General features: G+C 36.4%; 2 protein-coding genes across 2 annotated transcripts; one reads left to right on the top strand and one right to left on the bottom strand.

Moving 5' to 3' along the window:
* Positions 1–6,992: 6,992 nt before the first annotated feature.
* On the top strand, positions 6,993–9,441 carry LOC114516733 (PI-PLC X domain-containing protein 3-like). Its single transcript, XM_028536285.1, has 5 exons — positions 6,993–7,146; positions 7,354–7,448; positions 7,777–7,928; positions 8,267–8,421; positions 8,640–9,441. The coding sequence occupies exons 1-5, from the start codon at positions 7,004–7,006 to the stop codon at positions 9,349–9,351; spliced, it is 1,257 nt and encodes a 418-aa protein (XP_028392086.1). The 5' UTR covers positions 6,993–7,003; the 3' UTR covers positions 9,352–9,441.
* Positions 9,413–17,160, bottom strand: LOC114516734 (serotransferrin-B-like). Its single transcript, XM_028536287.1, has 5 exons — positions 17,007–17,160; positions 12,919–13,065; positions 12,401–12,664; positions 10,786–11,034; positions 9,413–10,043 (listed from the first exon to the last, which is right to left on the bottom strand). The coding sequence occupies exons 1-5, from the start codon at positions 17,071–17,073 to the stop codon at positions 9,718–9,720; spliced, it is 1,053 nt and encodes a 350-aa protein (XP_028392088.1). The 5' UTR covers positions 17,074–17,160; the 3' UTR covers positions 9,413–9,717.
* Positions 17,161–17,197: the final 37 nt, after the last annotated feature.

Here is a 17,197-nt window from a genome sequence, read left to right as displayed (position 1 = left end):
TTTTCTTTATCTCCGCTCCAAAATCTTCCCATCTCCATTCATTTCTATAAGTGCATGCATGACATGCCCAAAAGTTTATCTCTTAACGCCGTATCTTCTTCCATTCATGCCTCCGTAATCTTTGGCTTTCGAAGCTATTTTACTTCCGCATTAGCGAATTTGGCATTCAAATGCTTTCAGTAATCATATCAAGGACATTTCTTACAATAATTCAAGCTAGAAACTTCTTAAGACAGTCCTTAATTCAAGCGCAGTTTCATCATATTGATTTGAAGTCGATTCAGGATGCCTTTTTTAAGGTGTTGCTATTTACAAAAAAAAATAGCGATGAAGTAAAAACTAATTACAAAAAAAAATTTAAATTTTAAAAAAATGAGATCAAATATTACTATATTGAGATGTATGTTTATAAGATTATCTTCTAAGAAGAGGCAAACGCAAACGATATGTCCAAAACGCAAATGGTATAAGTTTATCATGACTATTTTAGGGCCCATGAAGTCCTCTTAAAATGCTTAGGAATATTTAAGGAAGATTAACCTCGGTTTTCTATTCCGGCTAAACTGTCACTGATACGTCGTTGGTAAAACTAAGAAGTTAAGATTTTCAAAACAAAACAAAATTCAGTCAACCTTGAAAACTTTATCGTGGCATAGGCACGTTTCTGGAACTATTAATTCTACCAGTTTTTCTGGAACTATAAATTCTACCTACTATTAATTCTAAAGCTTCAATGGTGCAAAGGCTGAAAATAAACACGCCGTAGTGAGATTTATTTATGGCGGCCATGATGTTGAAAATATGCTCCCAATTCATCTGCAACTTAAGATTTAGGAAGAATAGAGCTGGTCATGATCATTATTGTTTGGCAAATCATTTTCCTTTTCTGCTATAACAACAAAAAACCGCGTAGAACCGCTTCGGACATCGCCAAAACAGCGAATTTGATTTTTTAAGTTCAGTCGATCAGTTCAACATAGCTGCAACTGGTTTAGCTATTCATATGACAGATACGTGATCTTGAACGACCAAATTCACTATGGCTTTTTATTCGAAATGTGTGAAAAGTGTAGCAGAGAAAAACAAGATTCGCTCCGCTTTACTGCACAGATTTTGAAAGAACGAATTACAAAGGAATATATCGTACACTGAATGGAAATCTGCCTTTAGCAATGCCAGCGGTTAGAACATTCGATGCCGTTTTTGCGAGAATGATTTATGTTTATTCTTACTGGCTACTACTTGAAGTTGTTTAAAGAAAGTTAAGTACGTGGTAACCTCAGTAGTTCAGTGATTATCACTTCGGTTTGAACAAAATAGGTGCAAAGGATTTTTGTTTTTCGCGTTGTTGTTGTTGTCATCCCTAGCTCTTTAGCAAATTTCTACCATTCCATGTTTTTGTATCGCCTATAATCCACTTACGTTACTTACCACGGTAATATTATCCGCCTTTTATCAGCCACAATGTTGTTATCTTGTGCATTTCACTGATCGTTTCTCACCTTGACTTTCAGTATGAGTCCTTTGCGAAAGTTCGAAAGCAAATCGGATCACGTAATACCTTGCATAGAGAAATGATGGCATGCAGTTACAGTTCGAGATGGCATGCGATTTTCGCAAGAACAAAAGCTAAAAATAATCCAACTCTGCTCGACTGGTTACGACTCGTGTAAGGCCGTCATGCATATAGCGATCTTCACTCTCATGAGGATAATGGTTTCAGATTGCTTTCTATGAGGATTTCTTCCTGATTCGAACTGCTCAGACAAACTTAATTTTCGAATTAAAAAAAAACCCGTAGGCCTATAAACTAATTAAACAAATCGGTTTTACCCAATTAAAAATAATTCCTAGATAATCTGCGTGGCGTAACATTCATTTGATATGAACCCTTGCGGCTATGAAAGTCGAGTTTCCACGCTTCGATGGTCTGCAGTATGTTGGCAGAAAGCTATGTACAAAAGCATTCATTTTTGCTCACTATCGTACACCGCTGGTTATTTACCACGGGCGTGAACTTCAAGTAAGCAGAGATGTGATCACACAATCCAATCCCCGTACATTATTTATCTTTTATTATCGGCCTGTCCTGTATTTACGGCTTATTTGACGCGTGATATCTCGGTGTTTAGAATAAAGCATAACATAACCTGACAATAGGATCCTTTATCACTACTTCAGGAAGTGTGATAGTGTAATAATCCCACTGGACGGGTCAAAATTCGGCGAAGTGTTTAGTTTCCGAATAGTTTGTTATGGCTGTTCAAGTACTTGCTGCAACTAATTTTAAACCAACTCTGTTTAGTCTTCATGAGCTAAAATAGTTCAAATCTAGCGTTTTGCCGCAAAGAGTTGATGTCAAGGTCATTGATGTTTTTTATAGGATTCTCTATACATGGGGGAATCACAGTTCAAATCAAACTAACTGTATATCTGTCGTCGTGAGACCAGACAATGCAAACGATATCATGTGCACCTCTTATGTTATTCATTCTTCGTATTCTGTGTAACGGATAGGGGTATCAAATAAAAAAATCGTGCTTTTTTGAAATTCCTCGTACAAAAAATGCATGTCAAAGATTTTCCGGAGATATCCCGCATGAACTGACTATGGGCACTTTAAATTAAGCGGCCAATATGGTCTAACCTGTAATATTTACAAATGAAGTGGAGTGTTTCGTTAAAAATATAAAGCAATGAAACTTCATTTTCCAAGCTAAACAGATGTAAAACTACAACGGAATTTTGAGAACGTTTGCAATATTTTGGCTAAATAAAGTATACTTTTCGTGGTGTTTAGAGGAAGAAAATCTGCGATATATTTTTGAGTCTTACTCAGCGATTAAGTCATTGGTGAAAGGCGCTTGATTCTGCTGCAACCACATTACATAGAACGCCTTTCCTGGCTCTCAGTATACTTGGCCTTCAACATCCTTTTCCGCGTCCAAATCGCAAAGCAAGCCAGCGCAAACATCCGATTTTAACCCTCAGCAAAACATCTCCATGAACGTTTACATAACATTAAGCTAATTCTCGAGACCAACCTTGGCTTTGATCAAACATTATACTATAGATTAATTAGACTTTTGATATGTCAGCCAGCCGTTGACTTGTTTACTTTATTAAAATTTTGTAGCTGAGAATATTTGTCTCGGTATTTTTCACTTCTCGCAAATATTTTTTGTAAAGGAAGTTTCCTGGTGTTTAAATCCCGTGAGAAAATGGCAAGCATTAAAAGTCGTGTTTTTCGTATAATAAAAAATGCGAATAAATTTTAACGTCCGCATGAAAGAACTTATTTTACGAGTTGTTTTGCCAAAAAATGTTAGGATATTGAAAGTTCCGTGTAATTTAAATATGAATTCCGTAAAATAAGGATAATTCACGGGAACTTTGTAAGCTTGCGTATATCTGGCGGTATTTTGCATTCGCGTTGAAACTATAAACGGAAAATTCTAGATCAAACAAAAACAAATATGTACTAACGAAGACCGAGGTATATTTACTAAAGAACTTCAAAGACGACTGACAATTTTTAGTTTTGTTTAGCAAAATGACAAACTCAAACTGGGCAAAAAATCCTGATATATATATAACAATTCTTGTTCACGAATCTCTGCAAGTGAATGTCTTGATCTCTAATCACAAAATGCGAAGGACAGGCGAGACTTCGCTTCATAGGCCGTTAGAGGCTAATTTTTGTCAACACCCGTGTATGATTAAAGCGCTATTAGCGCTATTCATCTCACTATTACATTATACAACGACACTTGTTAAAATCGTTAACCTCAAATAGATAAACTTCCTATATACATGTTTGCGGGAATATCATATCCGAGGAGTGTCTCGTGATATAATCCGCCTAACAGATGTGCATGGCGGCGTGTTCTAATGAAAATTAGGAGTCGCCTTAATTTGTGTGTGAGATGAACGAAAAGCCATCTCGACAGTAAAATTTCTGTACTAAATCATTTTGACAAATGTCTGCATCGTGACAAACGTGGGTTTAATTTATCACGTAGGCGGTTATCTGGTTATGAAAGATTCCCGCACAAAAAGAGTCTGAGAAAGAATCCACGTATATTTTCATTCATTTTCAATCAATAGTCTCGCGTGCATATCACTTTCAAATATAAACAATTGGGTTGCGGTGTAAATTTCAGTGATGAAGGGTAGATTTAACATGAATATGTGAAGTGATGATGGCAGATCGCTGCCAGTAATATATATTCTTAAAATGAATCTTTTAAATTTTTTGATGTGGAATTAATGGAAATGTAGGAGCAAAAGTTCCGCATTGTAACGTCGGGCACACTCACGTGGGCCCTTTTAAATTATGTTTGAGCGTAAATCTGAAATGTTTTGTATTCCGATCAACAACATCCAAGCTTCTGTAAAGAGCCGTCTTCATTAGTCAGGATTTGATGGTATTTGCTAGCCCAATAAAGACCGGTTAATCCCGTACAGAGTAAGCCAATATAGATATTCGTTTTACAATGGCTTAAATTACAATGTACCATTCAAGTAACTTACTTAATTGTACTGTGCTAAAACATTTGAAGCACAACAGTTCATAACAGTTCATATAATAAAATAATCATTACTTTTTCTTCATCTTAGATTATTCTATATTGGTTATGCTGATAGGGAGAGCATAACGAGCCACCCCGGTAACACTTACTGAAAATTATTTCTACAGGGGGGGGAGGTTGTAAAACACTAAAAATAACAAGTATATGAAATTGAAGAAATCAAGCAATAAAGGTTGAATTAAAAAAAGATCTACCACATAATTACTACCACATAATTACACTTACATCTTAATTTCCGGGGAAAATCGCATTGGAGACAATCCTAAAAGCCTATTCGTATAATATAGAACAGAGTAATTCTACCGAAAAAAGTGAAGCTCACTAGAATAAACTTTTGACAACCGTCTATTTGTCCGGCGTTCTTTAATTCGCAGTTTTATTCAGTAACAGAAAGCACAAATGTAAATTGAAACTTTTAAACTATATACATACCAAAGGCAAAGGACTCTTTAAAAGAAGGCAAAGGACTTTTTAATTCTAATATTAAGACTCTATACACCGTTTTATTACACAAAATTTGACTCGTTACGATAGCAATCCAGCAATCATAGTTTAGTCGGCGCAAATCTCCATCCGAGCATGCATTATAGGGCCTGCTAAGTATATTCCATCCTAATTACGGCAAATTACTGTCAAACTTTTGCTTTGCCCTGAAGGAGCTTTCGGCAACGCTTGGCAATCTTTGAAGTTGAAGCAAACGTTTCAACATAGGATATTGATTTCTACAACAAGGCTGGCCACCTCGGATAAGCTGTGATCATCTTATGCCCATTATTCCGCACCTTCCCACCGGACATTGGATAGAAATGTTCAAAAGGATCGCCGATGCATATGCCATATTCAAGATAATCGTTATAATCCTGTAAAGATGCTCAATACTTTGCCGGCAAAGACTTCAGCTGGAAGCTGAGCAGCGCGGCAGCTTTTTCAAACATCTCCCCATCAAATGTGGAATAACAACTGCCTGAAATAGACAATACACTTCTCAAAGTTTCCAACAAAGGGCCAGTTGTTTTAACACATTTGTGGCATATACAAAGTATTTGAATACCTCAACACAGACACTATATAAAAAAACGGTTTGAAAAACTAAGCAACACCTTTCTCTGACTAAATGAAATTTTAAAGCGAATCTCCAGATATTAAGAAAACTTGGTAAAGTGAGCTAAAAAACACATTCTTTGCAAAACAGATTTAGGTTATTAGGAGGAAGTACGCTGGAGGATTTCTTTCACCGCATTTCATTTTCACACCGCGCTATGAAAACAACAAAAATCGCGTGACCGCGGTTGTCCATGAAGCGTGATGCTTTTAATTACATGAAGTATTTAGTCTAACACAGCGCGCACGCAATCATCAACAGGGGTAGGCAGTGTTCAATGGCGACAAGGATCGGATGAATGAAAAAATTGCACTTCCATTTTCATGTCACCGCGAAAAGCTATCGCTTATGTTACACAGCTAATTAGTAGAGGAATGTACAGAACGGTCTACGCCGCGCGTGCGCGGGCTTGGCAAATCTTCAGAATCGGATTAATTTGTATTTTGTAAGCGGAAAAAACTTTTTTGACAATTCATTTGGAACGAAGACTTTTCATGCTTCCTGCATCCCGATAAGTCCAATCATGTTTCCGGAATGTGTGCCATTAATTTCTTCCATAACATCTGATAAAAAGATGAGTTATACCTGATTAAAATTAATTTACATCGAATTTGATCAATAATATTTATCTTAGATCAACACAATGTGCTTGAAAGACTAGGTTCTGTAAGAATTGGATGCCATCCAGTGAAGTGTCTCTTATTTACTGATGCCGTCATTCAAGAAAACTAAAGTAAAAAACAAATTCGGAATAAGCAGGACATCTTGCATGAGAGTCAAAATATGAATCGAGCAAGACACAGGTTGAAACTGTAATATTTCGACGTCATTTCAAAGTCATCTTCAGACAGAAAGAAATAATTTTTTTTTTAATTGTCGGCTGCTTATGGTTTTCTATCAAGAAAAAAATAAAAGTGATCAAATTCAACCAATTGCGAAGTAAAAGAAAATGGACTCGCCTACCAGTATCTACTAGCGGAACATGAACCAATGAAATGCGATATCAGATTAACCAATCATGTGGCCAATATGTTCCTATTCAATATATTCCAATATGACCTATTCAAATTCATGCAGAAATCTCTGGTATTTTCTCAAAACTCTTTAATTCCTGCGGGGATGAGGAACATCTAATAATGCAGTATTTACCAAATGCAGTATTTAAAAAGTATGCAGTATGCAGTATTTAAAAAGTTGCTTAAAAGTTGCCGAGCACAATCGGAAAAGGCCTAAATTGATCTTTGGATTCGTGATCACTTTTTCAACAAATGACCAACCGACCTGTTGCCACCGGTTAAGATAGCAAACGATGTCACACTCTTCAAAACGTATTTCATTTAAACGTTCTTGTACTAATATTGTGTCCGACGTGTTTACATTTATTCGTTTTATTAATGAAGGATCAAACATGCAATCTATTAAAAACATGATAAAAAGGTTTAATGACAAGCTGTAAGTATTTTTAAATTATAGTTTTTTTGAAACTTGTATTATTTTATTGACAATGACAAATAATAATATCGAACAATAACAATGTTCCATACGTGCTTCTGGTTGGCATGGATTGATTTATACATATATATACCTAAAAGTAAAGATTATTGATACTTAGCGGACACATGCATGCATATAATTTTTACTTCCATTTTGAATCTGCAGATATTTGCATACCATCTCTCGGTTTTACTGTTTTCAAATGATCTTTCAAGGAGTGTTTCCGTTGACATTGTCCGTAAAGTTTCAAAACACAACAGGTACATCTTTCACTTATTCTATGCATCGCTGAAACTCTACCTGCATGTTTTGATGGTGGATTATATTTTGATTAGGTATATTATATAGACTAAAAATACTTTCCCAACCTACTTTTAATGATGAATTTGAAGGTTTCACCAAAAGAAAATAACCTCAGAAAATTTGCACATGTTTTCTCTCAATTCATAATTTTTCATTTTACTTCACGAGCTCCCTGGGCTTCTGTAATTTAAATTCTCCAAGCTTCACTTATTCTCTACCAAACTTTATAAACTTACCGATTCCAATTCAGCCTGTTCAAAATTTTCCTGGATTTTTCTCACACAGCTGACCGTATAAGCTATTCCTCCTGGATGGAAAATTTACCGTCTCGCTTTCACAATAAACCGCTGATCGACATAGCGATACCTGGTTCCCACGATTCGGGCAGCTATTCGCTGAGCCCGCAATCTCCGTACTCCAACAGACTGGACCCTAAGGTAGCAATCGTATATTGTATATTGGGGTGCATTGCCCAACGGCGTAGCCAGAACGATAATTGGGGGGGTCCATATTCATATATTCGTGATACGCAGGATTAATTTCTTTTCAAATCAATTGTCTTTACAGTCTGTTTACATGAATATATGAATATGGACCCCCCCAATTATCGTGCTGGCTACGCCAGTGGCATTGCCGTTAAATTAGGTGATACAAACGTATCAAGACTTAAAACACCGTACCTAAAAATCCTAATCTAATCATAATCATAAACATTAACAGAGATACTTCTGGCGATTAAGATATCATCTTTTTCTCATAATTCTCTCGACTCAAGGTGAAAGAAATTATTAGTTTAATGGATAATGTTACTGGCAAAGACCTTCTATACCGCTGGTCCGTAACGCAGGCTCAAACTATAGGAGAACAATTAAGAAGCGGCGTCCGATACCTGGACATGAGGATATCGTTTGAACCTTCCCAGAACGAGCTGTAAGTGTCTGGAACGCCTTTGTAAACAACTCTGCGAGCTTTCACAGTCGTACTCCTATAATACCCTCCAGACTGTTTACTACATATTTACCTAGAAATACGGCTTAAATTTGTGCTAATAGTAGGAAAAATTTCTATTGGAAAAGCAATTAGAATATGCGTACGAGCATACTCGTACACATCTATCGAATAATTCAAGCAAAAGAGTTTTTTTCCAGATACGTCGCTCACAGCTTGGTCGGAGCAAAGTTGGCCGACATTCTGATGCAAATCAAGAACTTCGTCAATAAATTTAAAAAAGAAATCATCCTACTCGACTTTAATCACGTCTACGCCCCAATTGGGCACAGACTCGGCGCATTTGCTCTATTAATTTCCGAGGTAAACGCTATCTTGGGCGAACACTTGTGCCCAAGGACAGATATATCTCGCATAACGATGCAATACGTATGGCGAAGCGGAAAACAAGTCTTGTTTTTCGTCGACAGCGCAAACAAGGACCTACCAAGGTTCGCCTGGAGTAGCATTACTAATATATTATCACCATTCGATAAGGAAACATTCGAAGATCCTGAAAAATGGATGGCGTTTTTGTCAACACGATACAAGTACAAACGTCCGCGAAATAGGTTCTATATAACGCAAGGTGTACTACTTCCGCATTGGATTGAAATGCTGGCCGGGCAAACCGTTAATGCGACGCTAAAGGCCTGGATTTCGCAAACGGCTTCGATGCGTTTGGTGAAGTGGATGAAAAAGCGCAAAGCCGGACCGAACGGCCTTAACATCATTATCGCGGATTACATAGAGGAAAATAACTTCGTGCCCACAGTACTGTACTTGAATTACAGCGGTCGAACGCCTTCGCGCATGCACGCTTGCGTATACGTTGCAATGCTGTTCGTCTACGCCGAGGTATTTATATTGTGAATGTGGTATAGTCAGTTGATTTTAGCAAAACTGCGTTGTGGGTGCACCCAAAACCATCACATCAAAACTAGAAATATTTATTATATAAATCACATACAGTTTTTGAAAGGTATATAGAGATCATAATACTAATAGAAGCAAAGCGTTTATTTGCTTTGACCCAGCAATCTAAACTAAACGCAACAATCCAACCTAAATCTAAAAGCTGGGAAAAACATTAAAAAACTGTTCACCGCAACAGAGTAAGTTTTCTTTTATCTAAAAAATAACTATAAATGCATGCTTTAACTACAATTACAAAGCGTTTAGGTTTATAGTTCTAATGACAAATGAAAAAGAAATGCAACATAGATGTATTGTTTCAAACTATATCAAACGAGTGTATGCAAAAATGGCGACGATCTGCAAAGCGAAAGAAACAAGAACCGTGGACGCATCGTTTGTTTTTTCTGTCTTCTGCACTTCATTGTAATGGAGGGAATACGGCTTCAAATAATCTTCGAGCGTTTTTGCATACGTTTCCAAGCTTTTGGTGCCGTTAAAAGCCATTCCACCTGCTTTTAAATCGTCAAGGTTGGCATTTGTGAACAAGGTTTGGTATTTTTTAACATCTTTTGCAGATTTGCTTGAACTTGTAACAATAGCATGAATAGGTCTTTTATCAATGTTACATGTCTGGAAGTCATCGAGAGCTGAAAAGTACAAACGTTGAATATTCATATCGTAAACCAGCAAAAGTTTAGATTGCTTATGCCTGCTAATGAACAAATGCCTTCAAATATTTAAATTGCAATGAATGTTGCTTTGGAGCCTAGCTTTTGAAACATCAATGTCGTTTTTAAACTATTTTGTTTTCCAGAAAAAGTCTTCATTCCTGAAAACTCTTTGACATCTTGAGTTTGCTTGCGAAAAATGATTTCAACTTTATGTTATTAAATTATTCCTGTTTTGTTGAAATATAGCAAACTTTATATTATCATTCTAGTCTAAGACTTTTCTGAAAATTGTTCAAAACGTTTAAACCTGCTTGACAGCTCTGCCTTAGGCAAACTAGTTGTTCAGAGCTTACTTTTGAGGAGCATATTACTGCATTATGCCAATGTTTTTACCTCCGTTATAATTGTATCACCAACTAAACACATGCTTTGAGGGATATTAGAGATTAAATGTTTTCTTACACCTTCAAATTTAGAAAGGAAGTTAAGAAGGTGTGGCTTTTACTAAACCTTTCTCAGTTGTGTACGACTGCTCCTGTTCTCTGTTGTTTTTTTCTAGCTTGGCTTAAAACTTGTGATATAAAGGATTAAGGGAACATGTTCTGGATTTCAGCACCATTCAGGTTAAACGTGTGACTGGAATTTGGCAGATTTCAACGAAGTTTAAGGCGTTTAACAGATTTCGTACTTCGTGCCGAGATTGTTACATCTTACTCACATTTTGTTTTCCCATCCGTACACAAGAGTTTGAAGTCTTCCCTTTTACCGCCATATTTCTTGACGTATTCATCTGCTGTGGTTTGCTTCACAAATCCAACTCGGTTATTATTATTGCCATCAGCCATACATTTGAATGCACCCACGTAGCCCAGGTATGTGTTGCTTGCTGTGGTGCTACATATTTCATTTAAACACAAACTACAAAGATCTTTCTTTACCGATTCACTTGCGTCAAGTTTGTCAGCGCCTAGACGGGAAAATCACATTGAATATTACCTGAATTTTTTATGCTATTGTTGAATGGTTTTTATTCTTTCTACGCGAGGTAGAAGATCTTTACAAGAGGTTAACTAATGTTCATTAATGTTCGTTTATTGCTTCGTTCTTCTCTTCTTTCCCTTTAGATCTTCGTCGTTACTGTTCTTGTCTTTATCGTCGGTTCTGTAATGTTGAGCTTCTTCAACGTTTCATATGGCTTTTACTCCGTTAGTCCACTGAGGGTTCTGTTGCTGTGCACATCCTTTTATAATAAAATTTGAGGGGATCTTCAAGACGCCCTATGTAAAGTGGTGTGATTCACACTATCCAATCAACGTTGTATTTTACAAGTGTCAGTTCGCGTTAGAAGCGCGGTCCAGCTCTCGTATTTTGTTTACTTAAGGGCGTTGACGCACTAGTTGAGTTGCATTGGTCTTTTGCTTAATCGATCATTGTTAAAACTTGTTTACAATTTAAATATTTATCATCAACTTAAAGTACAATTACCAAATTATTATTCTGTGAACCATATCTCAAACTTATAAACTATTAGGGGAAATATGTCATAGTTTTATAGTTTTTTCTCCTAGCAAACCATATAAAAGTCAGAGCACAACTCTTTAAGGCATGCATTATTCAAAAGGCGCTAGCCTGAATAGCATCTTTTCTTTAAAAACGAAATTAAAGAAGTAACGTGAAAAGAACCACAAACCAAAAGAACTAAAGAGAACCATTACGATAGAAAGAATACAGAATTGTCAAGATATCGAGAGTTGTGCTCAGACAGACGAGTTGAACTGTTTAAATCATATTAAGTAGTATTTTATATCAAAAGTTTTAAAGACGTTAATTGTTTAACTATAAGTATAGTATCAAAGAATAAATAATTGAAAAGTAATCGATTTCACAATCTTTGTTCCGACCGAATTGAGCCAAAAGCGCCGCCATTAGTAATTAAAAGGACCGGCTCGTAACAATAGTCACCGTGGACATTTTTGGATCGGACAAATAACATGTTCACCTTTGTGGAAACGGTAACCTGACAAGTGTCTGAGAAATTTGACCGGCTAAGACCACCTCACGAGGTGGCAACGTCCAAAATAACTGCGCATGCACGAGCTGTTAGCAATAATAATTTGTATATTTTTTACGAAGAACAGATGATAATGTTGATTTTATGATGATGCTTTTATATAAGCGTCAAATTTTCAAAAAACATTTAGTATGTTGGAAATCGTGTAAGATGGACGCAGGATTTTATTGAGAACTTACTTTAACCAATGACCCCGTGTCAATAGATCGCTTTCCCGTTCTATTAATTTCATTATTTTTGATACAAAACTCAATGACGATACCTGGAGCACACGTTTTGCCAAAGAATTTAGAAACTGATTCATACGCATTATTGATTAATGGCATTTCTTTTTCGTAAAGAAGATAACCAACAGGAATGTTCCATCCGACTGTTCTTCCAACTGCGGTGTGACACGAATCTTTGCCTTTCAACTCAGTGAAATTAAAAGTCGCATCTTTCTTTACAACAGCTAGGCCGTAATAGAGCACGTATTTTTCGGGAACACCGTCATACTGTTGGCTAAGGACGATTTGAAGTTTATCCACTAAACAAAAAAAAATAATAAATGTGAATTACACTACACAGAAATCCAGGTTGACATCTTACGGGATACATCTGTTTGAAATCAAGCATTTGTTTCAACATAAATGTCTCGTTTATATCATAATAAAACGTTTTCAAAACACTAAACAAAATTAAGTTAAGCATTTAAAACGTAAGTGATTTATGTTACAATTAGTTTATAGAAGAATTGATGAGGAATGAAACTATTTTAGGTATCACAGAATTGATGCTCACCGTTTTTGATCATATTGTTTGCAGATGCGTACGTCAAATCAGCTTTGTCATCAGCAACCTCTTTGGCGCAGTCTGAACTTTCGACACATGTCACATTTATGCCAGCCAAGTTGCACTCAGTTGCATTTTCGGAGCAAAATTTTGGCGCTGAATAAAAAGTAAAAATCACAATCTGCTGAATAATGAAAGGATCCTTCCAATCAGTCAATGAATTGTATAGTTATTGTACAGAAGCATGAATTGTGCATAGAATTGTACAGAAGCATGTTATGCACGTTAAATGTTAAAATTTGTCACTCAAAATCAAGCTTCCCGTCAGGTGTGAATATCGTTATGGAATGACTGTGGGAATTCGTTGAATTTCCCGCAGAGTGGAAACACACTGTACTGTTGAATGCACGTGAATATGCACGTGTATTTTAGTGCTGGGCGATACCAGGAAATTTTTTTCGATACCGATACCAACTACTTTATAATTGGTATCGGTCGATACCGATACCAATTTCGATACTAAAATTTGTTAAGAATCTTGTGTTTCGATACCAGTTTCGATACCAAGATTAACATCAATAGAAGTTTACATTTTGAAACTCAAGCAGCAAAAACACCCATTTACCCCTTTAAGTCATGTAAAAGGGAAGGGATGTACACATGGATTTAAGCGCGCTGCGTGGTTTTGACAAAACGGATGGGTGCTTTTTAGGCGCATTTTGTGATAGCGGAAGAAGCAAACCGGCCCCAGTACTTTTAAAATTAGATAGAATAAAGAGTCGTATAGTGGTGCATTGTTTTTTTTACTTTGTTCACGATTTATTGAATTTGATTTAACTTTTTGAAAACAAAACGATTTCAAAAAAATAAAAAATATTCCAATCAACATTTGCCTAGAAAAAGGGGTGTAAGTATCGAACGATACCAGGTCAGTAATCGATACCGATACCACGCTCGCTAGTATCGCTGGTATCGAATACTGAGTATTCGGTATCGCCCAGCACTAGTGTATTTATGTATGGCATGCATCTGGGTTTTTTCCATATTTGTCTGCGTCTTATGCTGGAATTTACAAGTCATCTTTGGGTGCAATATAGTATTCAAAACAAGACGCAGATTAAACTGTGAATTTTCGATTTTGCTTTAAAGAATAAAATACATTTCTTCGAAACATGATAGAGACGAGTAAAACTAAAATACAAGCTATATTTACAGAGAATTTAGCCATATCTAATTCTTAGCTATATTTACCACAATTTTGACGTAAGGCGGGTGAGAAAATCCGACAACTGGAAAGACATTAAGTTATATGAACGCTTTGTTGGTTTTTCTTTTTCTGGCATACTTTACATTTTTAAATATTGTGGGAAATGCAGATAAAACCAGACACAGTACGAAAATGCGGGGCCCACAATGGTCGCCTAGAAAATTAAACGTCCGCCGTTTCTACCCACATCAGCAACCTACATTCTCCCGTCGGTCGAATACAACTGTCAACTCTCGTTCACCTTCTGTACAATAAGGTCAAAACTTAGCCTGTGCACAGACTGAGGTATTTGATTATGATATATCATAATATTACAGTCTGTGCGCAGGCTAGTCAAAACTGTATCGAAGTGAGAAGTTTGGCAACAGTATAATTTCGCTTGTCTCTCAAAGGCCATATATGATATATCGCTAGAATACTGTTGTTTAGTAATATATTTGACACCTGTTAGTATAATTTCTCACGCTGAATCGAATGGTGCTATTTTTGTCTTTACTGGGTCCATAAAACCGGAGATACGACGCAATCGTGAGATTAATATTGAAAAGAAAACATTCCTGGAAAAAGGGAATTCTGGAAACGTGCAAGAGATTAATAATAAATTAGGAATAAATTCCTAGCACATGCAAGGAATTTTTACTAAACGATTAAGGAAACGTATTGATGCGAACAAACTTACAAACTCAAACGCAGAATATAATGCGGTTTGGGCACCGCAATTACCAATGGTAGCGTATACGTATAGTATTTCATTCTAATGTTAACCTTGAATTTAAGTGTTTCAACCTCTGTTTTGATCTTACATTCCATTCTCGAGATGCCTTGTTCAGTCAATTTTTTTATTATATTTCTTGGATGCATGGTCATGGTTTTTTCTACCAATTTCTTAATGCATTACAAATCTTCCTAGCCCATGCTCTATCCTAAATACCAACGCTATAGACACTAAGTACGATGTAAATTACTTTAGTTTGACGTTCGTAACGACAACCCTCTAACGGCGAACAGAAAAATTTATTTCAAATTTTCAAAACAAATGCTAGGTTTCTGAGGCAATTGGTGCATTATTTTCAAACACAGGATGACTACCGAGACAAATTATGGGCGAGAAAGTGCCAAAAATCTAATTTTAAATGTTATTTGAAATTAGCCGTTTGCTGTTTGCGGTTTGTCATATTGGTTAAGCTAAAGGTCTATACTAGTAACAACTGACGTTCGGATTAGCTGAAGCATTAAAAAAAAATAAGGATATTTCCATTTCGGTCCCTCTTGCAGGATCAAGCAAATTTCCAAATTCCGGGCAAACGTTGAAAAATCACAAATGGCACAAGCCTTGCTATGATCTCTTGCTATTTCACACCGGAACTAGTGGAATTTAATCTGGAGTGTTGAGCTTATTCTCTTAAGCTGATATTCGACTGTTTGGCTGTCATACAAGATATACTGTGTATACGAGACCAATAATCTAACTTAGAACAGTTTGTTTACGAAATATAGAATTATCTATATATGTATTAATTAAAAAGCAGTAGCTTCATTATCAGCATTAAAATATTAAGTAATATGACTCTGCACATTAAGACGAAAAGGTCAATATTCAATAAGCTGTATTTGCTAAGACAAGACGAAACGTGCTTGAATGCGTTCATACCAGATGTGGTAAAACAAATACGCTGTTTACATGCAAATGAGTAGTCATTCGCCGTTGTCATTCTTTGTCTCATTCGCTCGTCGATTCAAAAAAGAGTTAAACCTTTATATAGACAGATTTAAAAACGCAACTTTCACTGGACAGCCAAACCAAAATTAAAACAATCTTAAAATGATGCTGGAATTTTATACGGTTCCCAATATGAATCATATATTGCAATTTTGAAATGTCTTGTTCATTCGCAATGTGTTTTTCACTTTCCCATTTTAGCTTTCGGCTCACGATTTCCGAAGATTACCATAACGTTTACATTTCCATTTTAGTGCACAAATGTTTAAGTCTTGATATATGCGAATGTTATCTATGTTTGATTTGCTGGATATTATGCGATAGCAAGCAACCAGAACTTCGTGCATAATTTGGCTACAGTTTGCTACAGAAGCATTTCACAATTTCACAATGATGGCATGACCGTTGATAACAGATCGGATTTCAAATAGCATAGCTCGAAATAGTATGTAATCTGGGATAGTCACAATATAGCCTAAAAGATGCTACTTCCACTAACAAAATTCTCTCGTACTCATTGACGATGCGCCATTGAGATGTGTCTTTGTTGTTTTACACCAGGAACTCTAGACAAAAACTTCAAAGTCGGGGTTTTTAGTGAGCGGCATGCAATGGTATTCAGCTTGACGCTCATATCAATTTCCGCGTTTGGGTGTATCATTATTGCCTAAATGCACATACTTGTATGACGCTGTATATTTAGTGCCCCAAAAGCCAGTTAAATTCGACCTTCAACTCGAGAAACGCATTCCCAATCATGAACAGTCCGCAGTGCACATGAAATTCTGCATGTATAGCGCAACAAAAATCCTTTCGTATGAACAAGTAACACATGAGTCATTACGCAAACCGTCTCGATTTTGAACTGCTTCGACCTACTTCACACTACAGTCCGATAGTATCCTGAACATCTCTAAACTAATGACAGTGAATACACTGTATAGTGATTAGTGAGTAACAACAAGGAACAAACTTGCACTGATGCAAGCAGTAAATTCACGGCAGTCCATTATCAGCCAAGGCTGCACTGTCGGTTATAGCTCCCATGCATGGTTGGCATGAAGATCACGGTATATCGATAAAATATTAGTTAATTTAACATATACTTACCATGGTGATCAGCCACGACGAACGATACAAGAAGAAACGAAACACAAGCAATAAACAGGTTGTTCATTTTCAAATCTTTCGCTAATTACACCCTGCAGATTTTCTTTTGTGTTTATCAACTTCGATGCCGTGGCGAAAAGAATGTTCGCATTCTAGGAACACCCTTTTTGCCATAGCAATAAATATACACA

The sequence above is a fragment of the Dendronephthya gigantea genome, unplaced genomic scaffold (assembly GCF_004324835.1).
Source record: "Dendronephthya gigantea isolate DGI-Jeju-01 unplaced genomic scaffold, DenGig_1.0 000006F, whole genome shotgun sequence".
Lineage (NCBI taxonomy): Eukaryota > Metazoa > Cnidaria > Anthozoa > Malacalcyonacea > Nephtheidae > Dendronephthya > Dendronephthya gigantea.
Note: the sequence above shows the minus strand (reverse complement) of the source record. Positions and strands in the feature narration are given on the sequence as shown.

Excerpts from the sequence above, each read along its gene's own strand:
- LOC114516733 (XM_028536285.1), top strand. The coding sequence starts at position 7,004 with ATGTCACACTCTTCAAAACGTATTTCATTTAAACGTTCTTGTACTAAT. Across the intron at positions 7,449-7,776 it reads AAAGTTTCAAAACACAACAG|CTGACCGTATAAGCTATTCC; the intron begins GTACATCTTTCA and ends TTTCTCACACAG. Across the intron at positions 8,422-8,639 it reads GAACCTTCCCAGAACGAGCT|ATACGTCGCTCACAGCTTGG; the intron begins GTAAGTGTCTGG and ends GTTTTTTTCCAG.
- LOC114516734 (XM_028536287.1), bottom strand. The coding sequence starts at position 17,073 with ATGAACAACCTGTTTATTGCTTGTGTTTCGTTTCTTCTTGTATCGTTC. Across the intron at positions 12,665-12,918 it reads AAACAATATGATCAAAAACG|TGGATAAACTTCAAATCGTC; the intron begins GTGAGCATCAAT and ends TTTTTTGTTTAG. Across the intron at positions 10,044-10,785 it reads TACGGATGGGAAAACAAAAT|CTCTCGATGACTTCCAGACA; the intron begins GTGAGTAAGATG and ends TGTACTTTTCAG.